The sequence below is a fragment of the Haliotis rufescens genome, unplaced genomic scaffold, assembly GCF_023055435.1.
Source record: "Haliotis rufescens isolate VD_foot unplaced genomic scaffold, xgHalRufe1.0.p SCAF_186, whole genome shotgun sequence".
NCBI classification, from domain to species: Eukaryota; Metazoa; Mollusca; class Gastropoda; order Lepetellida; family Haliotidae; genus Haliotis; species Haliotis rufescens.
Window position 1 is genome coordinate 69,811 of NW_025963875.1, and position 20,444 is coordinate 90,254.

Below are 20,444 nucleotides of genomic sequence, written 5' to 3' on the forward strand. Positions count from 1 at the left end.
TGACAGGGATCGAAATTAAATTTATTTCAAGTTTGCCAATGGGCACAATTATGCCAAATTAAGTGTGCCATTACATTTTTAGGGGTGCCAGGAAATACATGATTGGCTGTTTTAATGGTTATAATCATAATTCAAATACAAGTCAAGTGACTGTCATAGTGTTTATTCAAGTTAAATTATACTTAGAATGAATGATCAATCAGAAAATTCAAACACATCACTCAAGTTACTCATTTTCTTTGTACCTTAGTAAGTACTGCAATACCAGTTATAATAGTCTCAGGATTTATGAGCTTCTGTTCACAACTGGTATATTTTAATTGTAGCTGTTCTGTGTCCATTGGGTGCGGTCCCTCTTCATCCCCCCCCCCCCCCCCCCCCATATGAAAGTTATGTTTATCACATTATTTAAATGATGCATTTACAACTAAATTAAGTGTGTTGTAAATAAAAATAATCCAAGCTAACACATTCATAACGTCCAGATTAAGGACAGAGGAAACAAAAATTTGACGATTTTCAGAACTTAGATTTACCAAAGACGTATACATACGTCCGTGGATCTACCTATTAATTGTTGTTGTTGTTTTTCATATTTATTGTTTACGTAGATCTAGACTCTAATCGGAAAATTATTTTCAAAAGAATTATTAATAATATCTGTCATCATTTTCCCGATGACAGTGGCTGTCCACTCTGTAGCATGAAGAAATATCTCCGTTTTCGAAGCTTCGCATGAATAACACGTACCATGTGACACACCATTATCTTCAACGTTTATTTTGTCATCTACACGATAGTCACCTCGCCTTGAGTATTTACATTACAATAACATGCTATTTTATTGGTTTCTGGTGACGCTTTCTTGCCGAAATCTGCTATAAGATTTGTGATTGGTCAAATTGAGAGCGTGACCTAATACAACCAATTACAGCAACGGTACTCGTGTATATCAGACTTTGACGAAAGGTTTTTGTTAAATCGTGTTGTTTCTGAACGTTTTAAGCAGGAAATCGCGATCTATATTAAAAATATGAAACTTCGTGGATGTATCGTGCCAGGTTACGAGCTGAGACAAAGATTTTTCTTGCATATATTTGGCATTAAACATTGTGGAGAAATCGAGGCGATAAAACTATTAAAAGCCGCGATGCCATTTGACTCGCATCACACGCGATCGCACGAAAAGATGGAAATGATAACTTATATCTAAGTTTGACAACTTTTAGACAGATAAATAATTTTGTTGATTTTCATTTATTACTTTGTAAAATATATCTAAAGATTTGATTGACACGTTTTTATTTTGCTCTTTGACTTGTTCGATGTGGACCCATTGTCAAAGTGTGTGTCGGAGAATTCTATTTTCAATAACATTGCGGGAAATAGATCTAGTGAATAATATTTTAATCTATCGATAAAAAATAATAATTTGAAAGAGAAGCAAAAACGGAAAAAGAGAGTCACCAAAACTTCATCGAGATAGAATCTACGCGGACTCTGAGTTCAGCAAGGATGACAACGTATATGTTCCTGAACGAACGGTAGGTACACTTTAGATCTGTTTGTGTTACATAAATATATTTTTAAAATATAGCCCTCTATATTGTCTCCATAACAATTATGCTAAATAAATCCACTGAAACGACCCCCGATCCAAACCAATTCTCACTTAGATATTGAACTTAGTTTTAGCATTCGCTGAAAGAGAAATCTTTTTTCAAGCTTCATTTATAAATCGTAAATTTATGTTCTAATTTGGAACCTCAAACTGTAAAAAGTCAGTTAGAAACTTCAATATTAGACCCTTTACTCATCTAATTTGGGACTATTTATGAAAAATAATAGGCGCAGATGTAATTTTGTAATATTGCGCAGGCCTTTCAGATTTCATGTTTCGATCACATCGTGGTTCTCCGTAAAATTTACGGAGAGCACCGATGTGGGACTGAGATAAAAAGTATTTCTTCAAAACAAATTATGTATCTGGTCACTGAAATGTGAAATATGATCGCAGACTGTAGTTATAAGTTTATAAAATTATTGAATTAATAGATAACAAATTATATATTTGTATTATGTTAAACTCTATCTATCTTAAGTTGTATTTGAAATTAAAACTTAGTTTTTTTTACAAACAAATGTCCATTGTTGTATGGTAATTAGTACGGAAATCGCCTCCATTTTGTAACCTGCTGTTTTATAACGAGGATGTTGGTTGATATTTTTTTAAGAACTCGTAAGTAAGGGAAACTCATGTTTTGTAACGTTTGTTTGAAATAGATATATGTTCCCAGTAAATGTTGTGGTCTTATCGTTTTTTCCGTCGACATGCTCCATCGCCATCGCGGTATAGATCCTGAATTACGTTTTGGACTGGCACCAGGTTGTTGAAATTTTGGCAAAGTTGCCAGTGTCAACTTTTTTGTGTGACCAGCAATACCCGCCTTGTAGTTTTAGGTTATTAATGAATGTAACTTGATTTTTCAGCCCCCTTCCTTGTGGTGATTTTATGAAGACAAAAAAGGAACGATACTTCATAGGAAGACGTGAACTCCTGCTGATGTGCCTTTTTCATGAGAAGGGATCAAGGAAAAGAAGCCAGTTGCTGCCTTGTGGCCAGCAACTTGGTGTTTTTACGATGCTACCGACACCGATGTGGTACTCGAAGGTCAGTATCTTTGTTAAGTGTCAGGTAAATTTCATTTCAGGTTAATGGAACTGTAACTAAATAAGTTATGAAACTAAATGGTACTTACAAAGTGCACACACAGACTTGTAAGGTAAAGGTTTAATTTTTATAATTTAATATCAGAATCATAGTAAGGAATCAATAGGTTTTACAATCTAAATATCCTTCCTGTGTTTAACTTTTGAGCCAATATGAGTACTTGTAAATGTCAAAACCATTTTTTACATTTTTCTAGAACACAATGACATTTGAATGTGTAATGCTTTGGTCAACTGACATGGACATATCAATATTAAGTGAATATCTAATCACAAGATGTTAACTAATTGACATATTTAAAATCTAGTTTTGGTACAAGTGGTAAGTTTTGTAACTTTCAAGTCATCATACATTTGGACTGGAACCATTTCACCTGAGTGCAATTTTAATGCTCTTATCTTGTTTGCAATTTATTTTTACAGTCTCATGAATTATGAAGCTTTAATTTATAATCCAGTGTAACATGTTATTTTTTTCATCAGTTCTGAAACCGGCAAAGAAAAAACAACTGGAACTTTGTGGTGAGCAAGAAGATCTGCACGCTTAGGAATGCCTTCAAGTGAATGAGCCATGGTTTGTTTCTTTGACCATAACATCAGTAATTTTGTAGCCCCCCCAAAAGTAATTTTTGTAATAGTTTTTAATGAGTCTCCTTGACGTCTGGGGGCGGTCGGATAGCCTAGTGGTTAAAGCGCTCGCTCGTCACGCCGAAGACCTGGGTTCGATTCCCGACATGGGTACAATGTGTGAAGCTCATATCTGGTGTCCCCCGCCGTGATATTGCTGGAATATTGCTAAAAGCGGCGTAAAACCATACTCACTCACTCACTCCTTGACGTCTGACATAAAGTAATTAGTTCTCCTTGACGTCTGACATAAAGTAATTAGTTTGTGGCACTGATTGGGGCTGTCCGGTAGCCTAGTGGTTAAAGATGGTTCGTCACGCCAAAGACCCGGGTTCAATTCCCGACATGGGTACATTGTGTGAAGCCCATTTCTGGTGTCCCCCGCCGTGATATTGCTGGAACATTGCGCAAAAGCGGCGTAAAACCATACTCACTCACTCATTATGTCACTGATATACAATAACATTTGATCCCATTTCAGCCTCTTGAAGGACAGCTTCCATGACGACCCCTGCCAGGACGAGGATGACTTCCCCTTTCATATGATGACTTCCACTTTCATATGATGGCTACCATATAATGATATCTTCTGTTGATGATGTCCACCTCTGGCTACTTGTTATTGCTGTTATTACTCCAAATAAAGAGAATACTATACAACTTCGTTATCTCATTTTTGACAGTACAGGTTTGGCAAGGATGTTTCACAGACACTTCTGGGATGCTGTTGAAAGACTAGATTATGATGTAAGCACATCTTTTGTATTACTGAAAATGATGGAAAGGTAAAATGTCTCTGAAACATCTTTGTTATGGAGACTTCCTTAGAACTTTGCCGGGATGGTTCAAAGCATGTTAAATTACCCATGACAGGTTTGTGAAGACACTTCAGAGACTTCCTTGCAAGTGTTGCGGGGATGCTTCAGAAGCATCTTTGATTGCAAAACACAAGTTTGTGGGGACTTATCAGGGACTTGCTCAGAAGGTTTCCCGGGATGGTTCAAAGCATATTTAATTACCCCTGATAGGTTAGCGAAGATGCTTCGGAGACTTCCTTGCAAGTTTTGCTGGGATGCTTCAGAAACACCTTTGATTACCTAATAATAGTTTGTGGAGACTATTTGGGGACTTCCTTAGAAGGTTTCCCGGGATGGTTCAAAGCATATTTAATTACCCCTGATAGGTTTGGGAGATGCTTCGGAGACTTCCTTGCATGTTTTGCTGGGATGCTTCAGAAACATCTTTGATTACCTAATAATAGTTTGTGGAGACTATTTGGGGACTTCCTCAGAAGGTTTCCCGGGGATGGTTCAAAGCATATTTAATTACCCCTGATAGGTTTGAGAAGACGCTTAGGAGACTTCCTTGCAAGTGTTGTGGGGATGCATTAGAAACATCTTTGATTATGTCACACACGTTTGTGGAGAATAATCAGGGACTTCCTAAGTGAGTTTGCCGAGATGGTTCAAAGCATATTTAATTAGCCATATAAGGTTAATTCTGAGGAAGTATCGGAGACTACTTCAGTAGGTACTGTAAGGAAGTCTCGGATACTTCTCAGCAAGCTGCAAGTTGGAGTAGTTTGCCGAGATGGTGTGGAGACATTTGCCGGGAATATCTAGAGACTTCCTTAAGACCCTGCGGAGAAGGTAAAAATGTGCCTTGCGGGGAATGATTAAGGCGGTCTCAGATGCATCTTTTCTGGCCTTTTTTTTTTGTAAGGGTACACTGAGTGATATCTATCTTCCTTTGTGGAAGTGATACCTGCAGCTCACAAACTCATCAATACTGGCACATGCTACATAGATACTTATTATCAACTTATGGCACCGGCAGCCCACAAACTCATCAATACTGGCACATGCTACATAGATACTTATTATCAACTTATGACACCGGCAGCCCACAAACTCATCAATACTGGCACATGCTACATAGATACTTATTATCAACTTATGACACATGCAGCCCACAAACTCATCAATACTGGCACATGCTACATAGATACTTATTATCAACTTATGGCACCGGCAGCCCACAAACTCATCAATATTGGCACATGCTACATAGATACTTATTATCAACTTATGACACCGGCAGCCCACAAACTCATCAATACTGGCACATGCTACATAGATACTTATTATCAACTTATGACACCGGCAGCCCACAAACTCATCAATACTGGCACATGCTACATAGATACTTATTATCAACTTATGACACCGGCAGCCCACAAACTCATCAATACTGGCACATGCTACATAGATACTTATTATCAACTTATGACACCGGCAGCCCACAAACTCATCAATATTGACACATGCTACATAGATACTTATTATCAACTTATGGCACCTGCAGCTCACAAACTCATCAATACTGGCACATGCTACATAGATACTTATTATCAATTTATGGCACCGGCAGCCCACAAACTCATCAATACTGGCACATGCTACATAGATACTTATTATCAACTTATGACACTGGCAGCCCACAAACTCATCAATGTTGGCACATGCTACATAGATACTTATTATCAACTTATGACACATGCAGCCCACAAACTCATCAATGTTGGCACATGCTACATAGATACTTATTATCAACTTATGACACCGGCAGCCCACAAACTCATCAATATTGGCACATGCTACATAGATACTTATTATCAACTTATGGCACCGGCAGCCCACAAACTCATCAATACTGGCACATGCTACATAGATACTTATTATCAACTTATGGCACCGGCAGCCCACAAACTCATCAATATTGGCACATGCTACATAGATACTTATTATCAACTTATGGCACCTGCAGCCCACAAACTCATCAATGTTGGCACATGCTACATAGATACTTATTATCAACTTATGACACTGGCAGCTCACAAACTCATCAATATTGGCACATGCTACATAGATACTTATTATCAACTTATGACACCGGCAGCCCACAAACTCATCAATGTTGGCACATGCTACATAGATACTTATTATCAACTTATGGCACTGGCAGCTCACAAACTCATCAATGTTGGCACATGCTACATAGATACTTATTATCAACTTATGGCACCGGCAGCCCACAAACTCATCAATATTGGCACATGCTACATAGATACTTATTATCAACTTATGGCACCGGCAGCCCACAAACTCATCAATGTTGGCACATGCTACATAGATACTTATTATCAACTTATGACACCGGCAGCCCACAAACTCATCAATACTGGCACATGCTACATAGATACTTATTATCAACTTATGACACCGGCAGCTCACAAACTCATCAATACTGGCACATGCTACATAGATACTTATTATCAACTTATGACACCGGCAGCCCACAAACTCATCAATACTGGCACATGCTTCATAGATACTTATTATCAACTTATGACACCGGCAGCCCACAAACTCATCAATACTGGCACATGCTACATAGATACTTATTATCAACTTATGACGCCGGCAGCTCACAAACTCATCAATATTGGCACATGCTACATAGATACTTATTATCAACTTATGGCACCTGCAGCTCACAAACTCATCAATATTGGCACATGCTACATAGATACTTATTATCAACTTATGACACTGGCAGCCCACAAACTCATCAATATTGGCACATGCTACATAGATACTTATTATCAACTTATGACACTGGCAGCTCACAAACTCATCAATATTGGCACATGCTACATAGATACTTATTATCAACTTATGACACCGGCAGCTCACAAACTCATCAATATTGACACATGCTACATAGATACTTATTATCAACTTATGGCACCGGCAGCTCACAAACTCATCAATATTGGCACATGCTACATAGATACTTATTATCAACTTATGACACTGGCAGCTCACAAACTCATCAATATTGGCACATGCTACATAGATACATATTATCAACTTATGGCACCGGCAGCCCACAAACTCATCAATATTGGCACATGCTACATAGATACTTATTATCAACTTATGACACTGGCAGCTCACAAACTCATCAATATTGGCACATGCTACATAGATACATATTATCAACTTATGACACCGGCAGCTCACAAACTCATCAATATTGGCACATGCTACATAGATACATATTATCAACTTATGGCACCGGCAGCTCACAAACTCATCAATACTGGCACATGCTACATAGATACTTATTATCAACTTATGACACTGGCAGCCCACAAACTCATCAATATTGGCACATGCTACATAGATACTTATTATCAACTTATGACACCGGCAGCCCACAAACTCATCAATATTGGCACATGCTACATAGATACTTATTATCAACTTATGGCACCTGCAGCTGTATCATTTCACTTCATGTCATCGTGTCCCAATTGCGTGGATCGATGCTCATGATGTCAATCACTGGATTGTCTGGTCCGGACTTGATTATTTACAGACCACCGCCATATAGCTGGAATATCACTGAGTGCGGCATTAAACTTCATTTCCGTATAATTACTTCTTTGAACGATCAGTCTTTAGTAAAAATAGGATGATGTTTTGTTTCTACTTGCATCATGTACCACTGCATCTTGCCTTCTTTTTATTTTAGGGGAAAGAGAGAATAGATTGTAACCACACTTTCATTCTATTTGTGACGACTCTTGAATTTTATTCCGCTCTTCATGCATTGTCTTACTTCTAAAATGGGGGAAAAAATGACTTACCTGTAAAACTGTCAAGTATATTTTTCATCTTACCTGCCACATATTTTTTTTTTTCAATTTACCAAGAATAATTATATTTGTATTAACAACATCAAATTTAATAATCTGTAAACAGAAATAAATACATTTGGAAGAAGAAAAAGTTGGATCATGAAAAACAAATAGAAACAATACATCTATTTTTCCAACTTCACTGTATTGGCAGTGACTGTCTTCACACAGTTAAGTAAAACCCTGTATGTACACATATCACCTTCATCGTCACTTCAAATAGACATTACCCATCATGCCCCTGTCTCGTCTTGACACGACACACACCAGTGCTGTTCGGCAGCCTTGTTCTCTGTGTACAGCTTTTGCTCTGCCATGTTGCGCCATTTCCGTTTCCGCAGCAGTGTGTTCGTTATCAGCTTGCTATTCTTTTCTGCTTGCTTGATATTGGTTTCTCTGACACACGAAGGTGCAGTTGCCGGAATTCATCCTGAACTTTGACATTGAGAAATGTCTCCCAACTGGACTGATAGGAGCTGTAAATGCAGGCAGGCTATGGAAGCATAGGAGTATTGGAATATGCACTACAAGTTTCAGTTTTTTGCAGGCTATCCTACTTTGCAGTCATTGTCAGCTTCTATGTCTAGTTTTCACAACGTTCTTGAGAAAATAAGAAAATACAATCTTATCTGCAGGATGTCTGCTGGTATTTCACATTTTCTATGGTAATATTCAAATAAGAATTATTGGATGTCACTGTTCAGTTAAAAACAGAACAAAAGTGTTACTATATATTGTGTTGTGTGCTTACTAACTACCACATCTGGATAAAATGGAATCTGTAAGAAAAGATCATTACTCCTAGACGATAGTGTGCTATTTTCTTAGCAAATGGATGAAACTGTTCCAAACTACCTCACTATGTACTGTGCAGTGACATTCCATTGAGATAGAGAGTTATGACCTTACAAAAGGAGGTTACAATGCAGAGACCTCACAGTTTAAAGAATATTGTGTGCTTCTGTTTGCTTTTGCACTAAGCAATACAAGACCCGACTAAAATGGGAATTATTCATATTTTGTTTGAAATGACGATGACGCTGTCGTTGACGTTTGACTTTAAGTCTATGGCTCTGACTTGCACCACCTTGGTGATAGAAATGTGTTGTTAAAAAACTCACGCTACGTAACACGAAAAACACCAGCAGACATCCTGAAGTATTTTCTGGATATAATTGTTGATGTTTCAACACAAATCAATATTTCAAATGATACATCCCACGATTGCTTGTACTATCTAGGGATAATCTTCAATTAATGTGCTCTTCTTGTGATGACTGATCTTGTTTTGTATGATGGGCTACTCTCACATGATGATAACTTGCACCAGTCTTTCAGCTCTCAGTAGAGGGGACTTCAACTTCTGCTTCTCCTTCTCAGCCGTTTTAAATATCATAAGACTGGCTAATAATGCTGTGTTTTGGATCTGCCTAGTCTCCGATCTCCCTCAGTGTTCAAAGTGAGCATTAAAGTCAAGGAGTCCTTGCCAAAAACCTGATGTTAACTGTTCAGAATTTAGGGATCCCTAGATATAAATACTAGCAGCAATCTCAAGGTTCTCAGGACCCCCACTTACTTTCAACCACTGCTGTTGATTTTGATGATAGGTTAATCACATACCGTATTTGCCGTAAAAGCACCCCGGGCACTTCGGAAATTGCAAAGGAGGATGTTTACTAAAACCATATTCAAACAGTTCAAACGTTGATGAAACTGAAACTTCTTCTATAATAGTAAATCACATAAATGTTTAGTCTTTGTAGGGGCACTTATAATTATTACTAACAGATTGGTCTAGTAGTTGGTCGGGGTTCGCTTACTGGAACAAGGTGCTTAATACGGTAAATACGGTACCCAAATGGAAAGTTCCTTTTTTAAACCGCTGCTGAATTTTGAAAAAGATGCATTCAACTGATCCGTAATATTGAGACCCTTAGTATGAACCACAAGATTTTTGGGGTCCAAATTGGGTCGAAATGTTCACACTTTGCTTAAAGTAAGAACAAATTAATTAACATGGTTGATAATTCAGTCTGACATTTACAGATGTAGGTCGAAATGATATCAGAATCTTTGTCCCAAAACTGTATAGACTTTGCACTGCTCTATTTACAAGCTTAAAGCTTAAATGTCACAATTTGGACTTTAATGTGACTGATAAATCCTATTTTTTAAGTTCTGATTATGATCAAAATTTTGAAAAGAGTTCCTACACCCAAACATTTATGTGTCCAAATTTGTCCAAACTGTGTCAGCAGGTGCTTGGCCTTAATGGCCTGAAGAAAGCCTGTGTGAAGTTATCTATCATTTGTAAACATTGACATTTAGATATGGTTGCCATAGTAACTAACATTGTTACCATGGTATCCAGTATTTGACATATGCCCCTCTCTCTCTCTCTCTGACTACCAGTACAAAATGCATGTTTGTGTCTCCCCCGGCACTGGCACGGTGCGGCCGAGAAGTTCCTTCACAAAACTCTCTGTCATGATGATACGTTTGAACCTAACAACAATATTCCTGGTGTCAAAACCACGGCACAAGCCGCCACGTCCGCGAGTCAAAACAAGACAGGTTAGTGACCCATTGCACGGAACACCATCATCTCACTATCGTCATCCGAGACAACACATAACGACCTTGGCCTCATGCTATCGTCTCCAAAGACATTCACCATTGTCATCTCATAGCCTGGAATGTCATGTTGGCATGGTAATCAGACATCAGTATTGTCTCATCATCTCGTGATTAATGCCATCAATATCATAGGAGGTGGGTAGCCTAGTGGCGTTCACTCATCACACTGAAGGCCTGGGTTTGATTCCCCACATGGGTACAATGTGTGAAGCCCATTTCTGGTGTCCCCCCTCCGTGATATTGCTGGAATATTGCTACAAGCGGTGTAAAACAATACTCACTCACTCATAGTCTCATCATGATGTTGTCTGTGGCATGGAATGTCATGTTTTAATCATTGCCAAACATCTGGTGTCATTCCTGAATATCATCACCAAGCATCGTCATCATATCTTGAACTCATCACCCCCAGTTGAAACACTTTAGCTGCTAGAATCCTCTGCTTGCAATCAAGGATTTGACGGAAGTGGTGAACATCTTCAATGTGCTCGCCGCGAATAGCTGCAAAATTGCTGATGCGGTGTTAAGCAATATTCACTCACTCACTCTTCAGTGTGCATCCTTAGTGCTTTCCTCAAACACAAAGTTGACACCATGATACGAAGGAGATACTGGTCACAGCTGTGTTAAACCCACTCCAGACTGATAGGACCTATGTGCTGTGCCACCAGCCATGTCACGTTGCTAGTTTCTCCCTGTTCATCAGTTCCCTCATTTACATCATCATAATTCAGGTTTAGTTGAGCTGTTGTACAATGATGCTGTCATTTCCCTCTCTTAAATCTCCTCTGGTTCTCTCAACATGGGGTAGCAGGTTGTTTGTTTTACATCTGGGTGTTTGTGAGCAGTGCAGCAGGTGCTTGTGTCATTGCCTCGTGGCTGCTTTCAGTGAATGTTTAATACCAGTCAGCAATATCCTGGCTTGAGTCTGGGCCACACAACCCAGTGACTGAAAACATGATTCACTATCATGGGCAAGATAACACACTGACAAGTCCTGATTCCTGACCACCCCATCCTCGTTAGTCAGCTCCTGTGACCAGCATGGGATACGGAGGACTGTAACCGACCGGAATCCCTAAGGGTTGTTCTCTTCACTACAAGCCATATACTGTAAATCTTGAAATTAGTGCCTCCAAATTAATACGACTGCTGACACCGAGCCAAAAATGCGACTCCCCCCACCCCATCCAAAGTGGAAAGATACACAGCCTTGCCTTAATCCTATCAAATACAAATAGCACTGCTTATAAGCACCGAGTAAAGCATTTCCGTAATAACAATAAACATTGTTTTGTTAAAAACAACACAGTTATATGTTTTTTCTGTTGACTGGCGCTAAGGAAGTTCGAAGGCAATAAAATAATTGAACCAACAACAGATCACTGATTGGAATGGTCAATGATGCCTAGTTTGACACGAGTGGGTAGAGCTCTTGACCCCAGCACTGATAACTCACTGTAAGCCTATTGTGTAATTCCTTTTCTTTAAATGACTTAAATCTTGTTTGTGTATATATTCAAGTTGGTATTTCCGCTATCCAAAATGTGCGGTAAGGCTGTCTTATTGTTGATAGTCATTTTGGAGACATAAATGCAAAGTTTCATAAATGCAAACAAAGACCACTCTCATTTTTTCGCATTTTATTCACGCTCGCATTAATTTGAAGATTTACAGTAGTTGTAGAAGTTGGACACAGCCTCAACAGTCTTTTCTTTTTAAAGGATGTCCACATTCCACATTAGCTTTGGCTCACTGTTAGGTTATCATATTATTTTTGTGTCACCGTTTTGCTTTTCAACACCCCTGGGTTTGTCAGCTGTTTGATTGCACTGTCAGCATTATGACCGCTTTCACACAGGGCCAAGTCAGTGCTGAAAGCATTACCTGTATGTCAACACATATTACATCTTGGCTAGTTAGGTGGGGTCGTAGAGAAAACATGCTTTGTCAGCAAATAATCGGGAATGGTGTCGTGTTCCTCGTACACAGCATAGAACAGCTACATTGGCTGACCAGTGTTCTTCATTGTGTTGTCGTGTGGCGTGCTTCAAACTGTGGTGTCTGTCATGTCCTGGTGAAGGGAGGTCACTGTAGTGTGACGTTAAGCTGTGGTTTGTGACGTAGTTCATGTTCCTAGGTTAACATGTAGAATTAACATTAACAGTGTCAAGTAGGTTTCCTTCATGGTAGTCTTGCATATGTCCATTGTTTATGCTAATGAAAAGTTATAATTAATTAATCAGTTATTGAACATAAACAAAATTACAAATCATTTTACAAATGTGAATAATTATGATAAAAAATGTAATTATGATTTCACTAAACAATGTCAACTGCATGCAGTAAGATTAGAACTTTTGCATTTGAATGTGTAAAGTGTGTCTGCATGAGATCTACAGTTTAGTACAGTGTATTAATTCCAAAGCCCTTCTCCTCAAAGACGTGGTTGTTTTTTCAGGGAGCAGTGCATCTGGTAGCAGCAAGAAGGAGAAAGAAAAGTCCGACCGAAAATCTGCTAGTCCTGCTGGGAGCGGCGGCGGCAGTGACACTGACACAGCCAGCCTAGCGAGCGCGCGACGAGGTGCCCCCAGCGATCGCAGCCTCCCCCCACCTCCTGGGCCTCTTGCACAGATGCCAGCAGACCTCAGTGGGAGCAGGCAGTCCTTTAGAATGGCCATGGGAAACCCATGTGAGTTCTTTGTGGATGTCATGTGATTGGTCACATGTCCAGGTCATGTGACTGACTCCAGAGCCAATCAGCTTGATTGTATTGCATGCAGAGTGATTGAGCAATTCACCAGTGAACCAGAACTCGTCACTTGAGTGTAGAGTGAATCGTTATACTGCAGACTACTTATACGCAGTTTTATAACTTATGTCCAAACTTGTGGAAGATCGGAACAACAGTTTGGCTCCAGAACACAATGTTCGTCCGAAGGATCTGATTTGAAACAATGTCTATCTATTTTCTTTGATCATTTTCAGCCTACTGTGTTACTACATATGCGCATTCTTGTAAACCTGTGTGTATTTAATGCATGACTACGGTGTTGTTATTTATTGTAGCTCTTCTAGAGATTGAGGACATACCGACCACGATTGACTGACGGAAAGTTGCTGCCTGTCTGCCACCTGCCCGTTGCATTCTTCCCTCCGCCCGTTGCCCGCCCGCCCGTAGCCCGCCCGCCATCTCACATCTAACCCACTTCGTTCTTCTAACAACGCTAACCCTTCTACAGTGCCCGCCCGCCTCGTTCGTTCGTTCGCTCTCTGACGCTCTTTCCTTCCCATCATGCAATTAACCCTGCTGCATAAACCTCTGTTGGACTTCTCAAAGCCTTGCTTTGGATTTCACATGGGTGGGTGTGCACCAATAGACATGATCGTGGTTAGTCATGTGACGTGTCATCATGTGATACCTAGCACCGAGGACAGACCGGCCAATGAATCCTGTCCATGAGAGAGAGAGAGAGAGAGAGAGAGAGATCACAACATTGTATACAAAGTTATTTTTGAAGAAGCCAGTAGGTGTGTAGCTTGACTGAATGCTGTAGAAGACGTGAATGCTGGAAATTGGTTTTCAGTTTCCACAACAGTTACTTCCCTTTGTTTCAACTCGTCTTTCGTTTCCATATTCACTTTCCTCACTCACCTTATGCATGCTTTCCAAATGCTTGTGTAACCATTGCCAAAATTAACACTGTCAAAACAGAGTGCAGTCTGCTTGATCACAAATACTTTTTCTATTCTTTGCCTGTCTATTGCTGTTCTGTTCACATCTGCTTGTCTGCATGCGTTATCTTTAATAAACTAACTCATGCATAATTCTTTCATGGGGTGTTGATAAAGAGGACTTTATCTAATGGTTAAATCTAATCCAGTTTTGGAAGAAGCGAAACATAGGTTGATTTTGACACCATTCGGAAAGAATTCTGCAAGCATGGCAACCCACACCCAAGCCCCATTCTAAGCATGGCCTGTCATCCTCAGCACTGCCCCTCCCACCTATCCCAGCATCCTTTTGGCATGCAATATTCCGTCTCAGTGGCCAGCATGTCCGTCATCAAACACTCATGATGACCTCATTATCTGCTGACGGTGACGTCATCGTCATGAGTTTGACCTGAGAAACATATCAAAGTGTCCAGCTGCATCCAATTTCGAGCTAAATTAATTGAACTTTCATGCAATGGTGTGAAAGTAGAAATATGTTTATTTTATAATTTATGTTTAAGCTTTATTTCAGGTTTCGACAATCAAGTTTTATTTGAACTGGAAATTGTCTTATTAGTTCAAATTGTCTAATTATATTGGGAGGGTAGCCACCTGGCATAATTTCATTAATTTGATAGTGATAATATAAAAATCCCTAATGAGGACATTTTTGGAAATTTTTGCTATTATTGGCATAATTTGAATTATCCTGGAAGAAATAAAATTGAACTGAATAAAGTGTTTTCCTTCCATGAAGGATCGTAAGTATGAAGGTGATTTAAATCAAATTCCATAATAACTACGTAAGTTTCGGAATTCTATTAGTGTTAGCATAATTCATTGTTAAAATAAATTTCTGAAAGTTGTTGTGCCTTGATAAGATAATGGATGTTGAACAGCTGGAGGTCATTTGTCAAACGTCAGTCGAAGACCGACTTAAAAGGTGAACTGTTTGTCGTCTTCTATACCCCTTGCTTTTGCAGGCCATGTTCTTACAAGCAGTTCCTCAGTTACGTACTACACTGACGCGTGTGCAGTTTACGTACATGCTACGATGTGTACATAAGTCGTCGAACATGCTACGATGTATGCATAACTTATCGAATATGCTTCAATGTACGTAAGTCCTACATTATATTTGTAAGTCAATCATTGTGGCACAAATTGTGAGGCCTGCACAAATAGTATGCGTAAGTCCTACATGCTACGATTGATTAATTTACGTAATATATTAGACATACGTCACACGTACATGTTACGATGAGTTATGTCATACATGTGTGTGTAATGTCTTATGGACATGCTAAGATTGAGTTATGCATGGTAGTCAAATATGTTTACGTTGAAAACAAGAGAAAATTGCTCAACGTGGATAATAATGAGTTTTAGTCTTTGACATGGTGGTATATTGTTACTTCTGTAATTCTGATGAATTGTTTGTAAGTTTTCTTTTCATGTTTGCATACATACTCATGGTATGGTAGTTTACGATTTAGTTAGAGCAGTAGTTGATAGAAATTGTTTCGATAATTGTAACGAGAGCAACAACTTGGGATTGAACCTGAGACAGTACAGCTACTATTTCCATTGGTTTCTGGGTTGAGTGGTTTTCTCTTGTTAATGAATGCCTTGTACAAATGCAGAACACCAGTGTATGACTGCTAGAGTGATAGTGCGAATGAATGCAGTGGGAGTGCATGGTACATAGTATGCAAGACCGGCTGACTCTAGTGGCCGTTAGTGAGAAACCTGCTCGGATGGACTATGCTATTTATCTTGACAACTTTTAACCTTTTGTACAGACTACATCTGCTATTGTATATTATTTTCTGTCCTTGTACAAAGCTTCTTCACCTGTACAGTTTTACTATGTGCTTTTTTATGTTGATGAGAGTTGTCTCCCTTTGTCAAGTACGAAGTTGTGATAAGACATATCGATGATTTTAAACGAGTGTTGGCATGAACACATTGCTCTGCTGATAATCTGGTGTCCATCCATTTAACTTGCTCTTGTGTGCATCACTTATTGTTTGTTTCAACAAGTATATTTTATATGTCACTATTACAGCCTAATGTGTAGACTTGGTTGAGATTGTTTGCCTACTTGTTATGTAACGTAAACCTGGCGCCGATTCTGAAATAGATATCTGAGCTTATTTCTGAAATCGAGAGAAACCTGAACTGTGAAGATATATGAATATTGTCAACTTGATTTGTTGTCTCTGTTATTGTGTATCCAATCAACCATCATCTTCCATCATGTCCGGGAGTGGGGTAGCCTAGTGGTTAAAGCGTTCGCTCGTCACGCCAAAGACCCGGGTTCGATTCCCCACATGGGTACAATGTGTGAAGCCCATTCTGGTGTCCCCTGCTGTGACATTGATGGGATATTGCTAAAAGCAGCGTAAAACCAAAGTCACTGGCTCACTCTATCATGTCCAGGTGAACTGTCTCTGTTTCCCGACTTGGGTGCTAGTTGTCCTCGACATCATCGCCAAAACATCAGAACAGGACCTTTCCCGTCTACAGTGCAATATCCTTGCTTTACCATATAGCAGGTCCCACATACAAACCACTTGAAACAGAAGTTTGTAATGAGCCTTTACAATCAACGCACAAGTTTTAGAGCTGCTTTGTTGTAGTTACAAGCTGGACTTTTACTTCAGTGTTAAAGAGCGGATATATGTTTTAATTTATTATCAGATCTCGACTCATTGCCAAATTTTATGTTTTTGCCTATATTTTACCTTCTTTCACCAACTTCAACCACAGAGCTGATGAGAACTTAAATATTTGTCAAATTCAGTTGCTACTTACGGCCTGGTCATTCATTATGGGGGAGGGAAGGCCGGTGAGATTAGGGGTGGGGGAGGGGGAGGGGGTGTCAATAGAAAATGTCACAGGGAAACAGAGGGTGGGGGTCACAAAATGCATCACAAGTATGTAGGGGGAGGAGAAGAGAGAAGGGAAAATGACTTTTTTTCCAAATAAAAACAATGACCAGTCCCTTATCTAAATGAATGAGTGGTGATCTGTCTCTTTTCTCATTTGAAGGGGCACAAAGATGAGGAAGATTAGCATTACAATAAATTCTACCTCATAAGTGATTTTTGTGTGAAATATTTATGCTTATATGACAGAAAGTTAGATAGTTGGTTGAAATTCTATGTCAATTTGCCCGGGGGAGAGCGAAGAAGTCCTTGCCATTTCGAAAAAGACTAAGGACTTCTAAGATTTGAATCATCTTTCGTAGTTGTGTTTTCTCGCAGACTGACCTGACATGAAGCGATAGGACCATTTTTGATAAGACATGATTACACCATTTAACCTGAAGCCACCAATCTGGTTCAGGCTTAAATTTAATGATGAGAAGTTACTTGACTGCATGTGGTAGGTTAGTCACCATTACGTTGGCCCAGTGAACTGATACCAACCTTTTGTGGAGTCCTGTTTTAAGGAAATCATTCACGAACCTGTATTCCTAGAGTACAGGGTATTGTTGTTATTTTCATGTTTCATTGCCATGCTATTGTGCAACTCTCATACTATACTGAGGGAAAGAAGTAAAGGAACACATTCATATGTTTGATGATGGAAAGAAGTAGAGGAACACACGTTTGACAACATCGTAAAGTTTCCCAAAGATGGCAGCCATTTTGCTGACATAAAGGCTATAGGTTGTACACAGCAGTTAACTTTCTCTACATATTTTGCTGTCCCCTTATTTCTTCCCATGAGTATATGTACATCATAACCTTACAGAGGCTCTTAAACCACTTACAGAGGCTCTTAAACCATGCTCTTTCGTTAGGGCTCTTAGACTAAGCTCTTGCAGGGGCTTTATTATGTTCATATGCAGATAGGGAAGCTATGAATGACTATTTATAGAAATGTTGCCTTACGTAGGGTTATTTTTGTAGTGTAGTGGCTGGTTGAGAGCATGCAGAGTGCGTCCGAGCAGGTCATGTGCTTGATTGTGTAAACAGTTTTTGTAAAGAAAATCTGAGTTGACTGTAGACATGTGTAAATGTCACCAAATTGTCATAATAAACGAATATTCAAAGATATTGCTTTCCTTTGTTCTCATGGAATCACAGGCCTACCAAGGACAACCTGCAGAGAGCAACCAAACTAATGAACATGCAGACACTTTGAATAGAAATAGCCACACAAATTACAAATAGTACACAATCCCAAACAGTGTCATCTCCATTGAAGATGGACGGCCCCCATGGTCAAGTGGCAGAGCATCTGCCCGGAGGAAGGTCCAGGGTTCGATCCCAGGCTACGTCATACCAAAAGACCTTAAATGATGGTACTTGTTGTTTCCCTGCCTGGCACTTAGCTTAAAGGAGCTGAAACAAGGACTGGTCGGCTCGGAGTCGGTATACTGTGTCTGATAGGGGTGTCTATGTTAAACTGCACCGTGGTATCTCAGTGGGCTGCACTGTAAGATCTGCATAGGTCTGGACTATTACATGCAGACACACATATATTTTGGATTCGACGTTAAGCCCCATTTCATCTCCCCTCCATTGAAAATGTGTCAGGTTCGTATCATTACGATGCAAACCTGATGGGGAGGAAAGCCTAAAGTGATGCAGGTCTTATCCAGTTTTCCACTTTGGTAAAAGACAAGAATGGCTATGGTGCCAACAGACCCAGAAACATGAAGGGGGCGAACCGGGATTGGCACCCACAAGTTCGTGTGGATTAATCTTTGGATATTTTCACAGGAGCATTTCAGCAATTCTCAATGTTGATTGGTAAATTGAAGCCCTGATGTCTCATTTGTGAGACGTTCATATTGACAACATGACATCTGAACAATAGGCTGCCTTCAGTCACTTACACCATTCATTCAGGACTTGATGTAAGAGGCAACTAACAGGCTCGGGTGGTCAGGAGGATGCATGTCATATCATGTCTCAAATGCGCGGACCGATGCTCATGATGTCAGTCACTGGATTGTCTGGTCAAGGTTGAATATTACAGACCGTTATAATATAGCTGGAATAATACTGAGAGCGATGTTAAACAACAACTAAACATTCACTGGTGACTGACAATCCATAATTCCTCATGGCTCAGTGGTTATTCTCTAAATCCAGGGTCTGATTTCAGGCCAGCAGAGAGCAACCTAACTATGGAATATGTACGCACTTGACACAGCCACACAAATTACAAACACGGCACAATCCCCATACAGTGTGCATAGTAATAAGAACATTGCACAATTTCAATATGTGCACCCCGTTTGTTGTGTCTGCATGCTTTTCTGTTTGGTTCCATTGAAAATGTGCCAGGTTCTTATTGCAGGTGAAGTTGTTGGAGACATGGTTTTGTTTGTTGTTTTACGCCGCACTCAGCAATATTCCAGCTATATGACAGCGGTCTGTTAATAATCGCGTCTGGACCAGACAAACCAGTGATTGATATCATGAGCATCTATCCACGTAATTCTGATCGGTGACATACATCAACCAAGTCAGCGCACCTGACCACCCGATCCCGTTAGTCGCATCTTACGACAAGTTTAGTCGCCTTTTACGGCAAGCATGGGTTGCAGAAGGCCTTTTCTACCCCGGATCTTCACGGGTCTGGAGACTGATGGAGATGCAATGTGCCTCGGACAGAAAATGGAACATAAATAAAGGGACAGCCATTGGTCTTTTCAAGCAAAGTGTACTTTGGATAAAAAGTGATGAGATTTTAATTTGTAATCAACATATTACCATTGGCCGATGGACAGTTACAAAGCATGAACAGTTTTATCAATCGTTAACAAAGTATTTTGGGGTATTGAGATGAAAAAGATGAAGGAATATCACTTACTGTAGATGCTCGATTAATTGACGATTGGGGCCGCCGCCATGGTCTGATGGTAGAGCGGAAGGTCAGGGGTTAGATCCCTGCCGCGTCATACCAAAAATATGTTACTTGTTGTTACCCTGCCTGGTGCTCGGTA

General features: G+C 39.7%; 1 protein-coding gene and 1 long non-coding RNA gene across 3 annotated transcripts in view; both read left to right on the forward strand.

Moving 5' to 3' along the window:
- LOC124121146 (segment polarity protein dishevelled homolog DVL-3-like) overlaps positions 1-18,543 on the forward strand; it is a gene marked incomplete at its 5' end in the record, with an annotated part of 58,531 nt that extends 39,988 nt beyond the window's left edge. The window contains 2 exons of the mRNA XM_048398693.1: positions 13,221-13,451; positions 13,829-18,543. Coding sequence (XP_048254650.1) covers positions 13,221-13,451; positions 13,829-13,869 — 272 coding nt within the window. The remainder of the gene's footprint in view (positions 1-13,220; positions 13,452-13,828) is intronic.
- LOC124112227 lies at positions 2,162-4,014 on the forward strand. 2 transcript variants are annotated; one of them, XR_006857587.2, is made up of 4 exons: positions 2,162-2,239; positions 2,491-2,671; positions 3,214-3,304; positions 3,839-4,014. It is a non-coding gene; the product is annotated as an uncharacterized LOC124112227 (long non-coding RNA). The 2 variants fall into 2 exon arrangements; XR_006857588.2 differs by lacking the exon at positions 2,162-2,239 and adding an exon at positions 2,368-2,386.
- Positions 18,544-20,444: the final 1,901 nt, after the last annotated feature.